The sequence below is a fragment of the Etheostoma spectabile genome, chromosome 13, assembly GCF_008692095.1.
Source record: "Etheostoma spectabile isolate EspeVRDwgs_2016 chromosome 13, UIUC_Espe_1.0, whole genome shotgun sequence".
Classification (NCBI taxonomy): domain Eukaryota; kingdom Metazoa; phylum Chordata; class Actinopteri; order Perciformes; family Percidae; genus Etheostoma; species Etheostoma spectabile.
The window spans coordinates 7,115,008-7,121,007 of NC_045745.1; the positions used below are offsets into that span (position 1 = coordinate 7,115,008).

At 40.1% G+C, this 6,000-nt stretch overlaps 1 protein-coding gene across 3 annotated transcripts in view; it reads left to right on the forward strand.

Annotated features, from left to right (window-relative positions):
* uvrag (UV radiation resistance associated gene) overlaps positions 1-6,000 on the forward strand; it is a 94,416-nt gene that overhangs the window by 38,254 nt on the left and 50,162 nt on the right. For all 3 annotated transcript variants that reach the window (XR_004334611.1, XM_032533297.1, XM_032533298.1), the window contains one exon: positions 3,339-3,504. Coding sequence is in view for 2 of the 3 variants with exons in the window: in XM_032533297.1 (XP_032389188.1) it covers positions 3,339-3,504 (166 nt within the window). In the remaining variant the exon portion in view is untranslated. The remainder of the gene's footprint in view (positions 1-3,338; positions 3,505-6,000) is intronic.

The following is a 6,000-nucleotide window of genomic DNA, read 5'->3' on the forward strand; positions in this document are numbered from 1 at the left end:
GAATGATGAGCTGTGGTAGGGTATGCTGAAAATATGTTTTGCCTTTGCTTTAATGTTGTGGTTATATGTAAATGTTTGGTGAATAGAAGCCAATGTAGAGTTCTGATGATCTCATAGATGCAGTATCTATGAGATCATAACTTTCGCGACTATACACAGCAGTTAGGCATAACTGTACTAAGGTATTACAGTCTTTAACATGCATAAATGACATGATTTTATAATTACAGGTATTTCATTTGAACACATAAAAGACATAATGACATTATTGTATCATCTGCAGTTTTACTAGCTGGGAAAAGTTGGCATTCATTTGAACTCTGGCTGGAATTATACAATTATAACTAAGTCCCACATAGCAACATGCCTTGCCTCACATACTGTTTCTGAGATTAGTTGGCAATAATTGAGCACATATGTAATCAGTTTCCTGCAGCAAAGGCCATCTTTAAATCCTAATTGACAAGCACGCACGCACAAAGCTTCCTGGGTGGGTTTTCACCGAGTTTCTCTGTTGTTTGTATTATTCTTCGCCTTTCTCCTCTCATCCACGCAATAAAAAAACTGATGGAATAAATTAATACAATTCAATTAAAAGTGTTTCTGTAATGCATAGTGAAGACCTCACATACTGATATAGAAGGAAGAAAGGATTTTGACTCTTGAAATCTAGAAAAAGTTTGAAGCCAGGTGTGTTGGCCTGGCAGAGCAGACGCACACACACACACACACACACACACACACACACACACACACACACACACACACACACACACACACACACACACACACACACACACACACACACACACTAACACTAGGAACTAGGTTGGTTTTGCATTCTTCCGTTTTTTTGAACACTTAGCCTTTCTGATCTGTTGTTGGATGCCGATGGAGGTGTTGTTAGGTCTACCACTGTCTTCTAGAGTCTTTTTAAAAGATGCTTCTGTAACTGCTCCCACCACACCAGTGAGACACAGCCACAATAACCACACGGTTTAATATCAAAGACACAGTATTAGGCGCTGCAGAAAAGATTTGTCAGCATGCAGTTTCAGCCGTGAGGCCCTTGTTATCACGTTGGTGTGGTAGGTTAGAGTAAGGGTCACGTTGGACTGTATGCGTCGTGATAAATGGAGTTTGCTGTCACAGCGAGGGAAACCCGATGACTTTATGACCTCCTCAGTGGCTCAGATGAATGGTTAGCTTTGGTCCGCACCACTTGTCTAATCCCGAGAACACACTCGCCACTGTCCATTCAACATTCTCCAGCTCCCCTTCCTCACAGCTGGTGAGACCCAGCAGGCCTCTGAACCCATAATTCAAAAATACCTCTCCAAATCTCCTCCGCTCCCTGCTGTCACACTCCACCTGTTAACATCTTTTAGGAGCACAGTGAAGTGCACCGTAGTGACAGCCAGCCCATTTCTGTTTGCAGCAATCACTTGTTCCCATAAGGTGGAGGCCTGTGTCTGCTTCTGCCTCCCAGTCCTGCATAGGTGGACACCTAGCAGTGAGTAAACAACTGAGCATGTGTAATGGCAGAAGATAGAAGGCCTAACAGAGAACATCCTAATGCATTTACTGCTAACTACCTTTGCCGTCCTGGTCAGTACCTGGCTTGTGGTGTGTGGAATGTAGAGAAGAGCTGTTATGCAATCCAGGTAGCCATTCATGTTCTCCTTCTAACAGTACAACATGCAGAGACCTTTGAAAGAGAGGAGGGCTGGGGAAATTACAAAAAAAACACTTTTCATTTGAATTCTCCATTACTGTTTCATAAAACCCAGAATGGATCTCTCTCTGTATCATATGAAACTATAAGACCTAAGAAATCCATTGGTACTATGTACAGTGTACTATGTCCATGCTAGCTTTTTTTTTTTAACGGGGTCCCTTGGACTCTCACTTCAAGATATCTTAATAAAATGTCACTCAAAACTCACTGTAGAGTCTGTAAAGTTGCACTTTAGTATGTTGACTGCTGTGGTGTGTAGAGCTGTAACAATTCCAAATTAGTATCGCCACTGAAATATCCCAAATTGACCTTGTGGATCGCAAGCAAATTGATTCAGGAAATCAGTGGCGGTAACCAGCCCCAAATAAGAGAATAGAGAAGCATGCATTTAACTCTCCATTTTACCCCATTGCTCACCCCTGCTCTCATTTGTGTGAGGTCTGCTCCATCAAGTCCAGAGCTGTCTGGATGGGTACTGACGTCAGTTCAAGAAGGCCTACAGGGGAGGATATTCCACTTTCGAGACCAGGGTTGGGGTCAGTTAGAGTCCTAATCCTACTAGGGGTCAAAGTGGAACAGAGTGGCACTCTGCTCATCTCTTCAGTCATTAACACGTTACTAAGCTTTTCCTTGTCACCTCAGCCTGACAAGATTTCAGCAGTCTCCACTTGCACCCTAAGGTGTCCTTTATTTGACTTGATTGTTCGTGTGTAGCATCACCCAAAAGCACCAGAGGCCAGGAAGCTGTTAACTCCTGGTGCTTGTGGTGCTATGGAGTATGAAAATGCCGGAAAAGTAATGATATAACGCAGGCTTTCTGTGTTAAAATACACTGTATGAGCCAAGGAGTATACGAATTACCATTGCCATAGTCTATTATTTCAATGCATTAAGATAGAAACCACGGTGATTTGAAGTCTTTGCCTCAAGCAGTGTCCTGCTGCTCTTTTGAGAATGTGAAACCACTTAGTGTGTTGTCTTGAAACCATTCCTTCTACTTAACACGAGATACTTTGCTCTCAGAAATGTTCACCAAGGCGTCCAGTTTTCCAGCCTTAAAGTTATTTGGGCTCAGAGGGGATAGTTTTACGGGATGCTTTTGCTTCTCAAGCAAATATCTGCGAGAAATTGGGTATCCCACTGCAGCCAATGTTTTATTGGCACTTTGTGCGCTGTGCCACATTTTGTATCGCTTTTCAAAACACTATCCCACATGAATGCAAGTGCTCTTCTTCCTGTGGACACAAACTATCTTTGGTTTGATGTTTAAAGATCTTTGTTTGGATTCACAAGATATGGATATGGTGTATGTAAACACAGTTTTTTTTCTTAATGTAATTAAAGTCAAAGTCCAAACAAAACAGACATTGTTGACTGTGCGCATTGGAGTTCTTGGTGTAAAAAAAAAAAAAAAGACTGACTTTTAATTTAAAAGGCAACGGTTTTGAATTTAATTTGCATGAGATTAAACTCTTAGAAGCTTTGGTGTGATGTCAAAAAGTCCATCGATGGAATAACACGTACACCAGTGTTGCTCTGCCTAACATCACTTGTCTAATGTGTGATTACTGGGACTTCTTTTCTACTTTGTGTCCTGCAGCTAAGGATGATGGGAGCGTGGCAGTCGCCCTGGGTTACACGTCGCACCTGGTCCTGATGATCTCGTGCTTCCTGCAGATCCCTCTTCGGTATCCGGTGATCCACAAGGGTTCACGCTCCTCCATCAAGGACACCATCACCGACAGACTCACTGAGAAGGAGCGAGAGTAAGTCGATTTCACATGGAAACACCAACAAAACAATAGGGAACATTTCATCTTAACATGCATCTCTTTCATCACAAATGCACGTATCACGCATCCTGGTGAACAGGTTTGTCTTCTGTACAAATAGATTGTTCTAAATTCTCAGATTGCTCTTTACTCTCTTGAAGGGAAATCACTTTGAAATCAACATTCTGATTCATCATACAAAAGCTGAGGACACGGGGTCAACAACACTTTGGTAAATATTCTCACATTGCCAGACCTTCTTCCACAGCTCTGCTGAGGATTTTCTGGCTAGTCCACACATTCCATACATTCCGGGATGGGAGAAAAACGTTCTCTGCTTTATTGGCATTTCTTTAAACCAATCACAATCGTCATTGGGTGGCGCTAAGCACCGGACAGAACCACTGTGCCGCTGCAAAATAGTCTTGGGAAGGAACTTGTTTTGGTGGAACACGTGTACGTTGAAAAGTTGTTTTATTCGTGCAACAGAAAACTCTTGGTGTCTGGATTTACCCTGCAGAGATCTGAGTAGCAGTTAACCATCGTGCTCATTAATCCACCGGAGTTTAGAATTCCTAAACAAGAAAGTGGAAGGTTAGGAAAATCCAGCCAAAAAAATTGATATCCAATGGATTTTTTTGGCGGCAACGGAGCAATCCCAGAAGTGGAACATTGTGGATAAAGACCATATGGTAAACAAATGCACAAAGAAAAAGGAAACAGACAAGGAAGGTTTGGTAGGACGAGAATATTGTTTTTCATTGTAGACTAGATGACAGTATATTTGGTTTCTTGACAGTACGAGATTACTTTTATTATAAATTGACTGTTTGTTAAGCCCCGCCCTCTTAGTTCCTGTTGCTACGCTTGTCCAAAGGTCCTGCCAACACATGCAGCTTAACATGATATCCATTGCAGTTTAGACCATTCTTTTATACAATCCCGAAGTTCATTTTTAATGCCAATAAAGACATTAATCAGTGGAGCATAACCATGGTGTTAGAATTTGAATGTGGTGAGTCGGGACGTTATTTGTTTAACAAACAATAAAAAACGTTTTCCACCATGTCTCATGTAAACTAGGTTATTGTGGGGAATTGCTTCACCCAACAGTGTTAGTAGCAATGCTAGTTCTATTGTAGACGAACCCAAAATCTTATTGAATGTGACTTAAAGAACAACTTTACACCCCATTTTAGCTCGAACAAGCCCCCTTTACAAATTCTAACAATGTATACTGACACCATGTGTAAACAAGTGTCTGTATGTGTAAGTTACTAACGCAAAAAAAGTTGATTGATTTAGTTAATTTTCTATGCAAGGCAAGGCAGCTTTATTTGTAAAGCACATTTCAGCAACAGGGCAGTTCAAAGTGCTTTACACAAAAACAGTTAAACGGTTAAAAAATAAAAACTAGAAAAAAGCAAAATAAATCACAAAATAATGCTACACCTTTTTATATTTACTTTTATCTTACACATTGTACTACACACGTGAATTATTATATTTTTTTTTTCACTCCATTTCTTCCTATGTCGCTATATATCGGCCATTTGGAACATTTGCATAGTTGTCTTTGTTAACTGTTGAAAAGATCACAGAGAGGAACACTACTTGTTTATTCAAATACTCAGTGGAAAAGAATTGCTGTAAGACGAAAGGAGCGTTAATCAGCAACAGCCGAGATTTAAAAAAAGCGTTTAACATTTGTTACATTTTTAACTCCGTTAACAAGAAAGTACATAATCACTGCTTAATCATCACACTGTTCTTTTATTTCCACCACGTTTATCACACTTCGAGTTATCCATCAAACCATGAGAGCCACATCAAATAACTCAGTGCTGCCAGATTTCAGAGACCTGGGATCTTGTAGTCAATAAATCGCCGGGCTTGTTATACTGTTATTCTCTTTGAAGCCTTATTTTTAAGTTTTCATCAGATCATAAATTTAGATATTTATTACGGAGTGTTACCATGTATGTATGGAATTGTGTCCTTGCAGTTGAGTGAATTTGGCCTGGAAAGTCCTTGAAAAGTCATTAAATCAGATGGGATTAGATCAAATATCATGGGCCTTTTAATGTGCGTTTATTTTAATACATAACAGAAAACAAATGCATTTTCTGGTTGTGTTTTCAGATTGAAACATTCTACTATGTTTCTCAGTACTTAAGAATCTTACTACTATTAATCAATCATCTTCAACACGAGTGTGTGCGGGCGAGTGCTTTTATGTTCTTTGTCTCATTTTCCACATTTGGTGTAAACAGTTGGTTTCTCTTCTCTCTGGTGCTGTGCTGTGACACATATGTGATGTGGAAACCTCCAACTTCTGTAACTTAATAGTCAGGCCATAAATAGCGACTTGTTGAACCAATTATTTTCCTTTATAAAAATGCTCACATTTTCTTACTGCTTTTATGGTTGAATTTTCTTTGACTGCATTTGCAACACACACACACACACACACACACACACACACACACA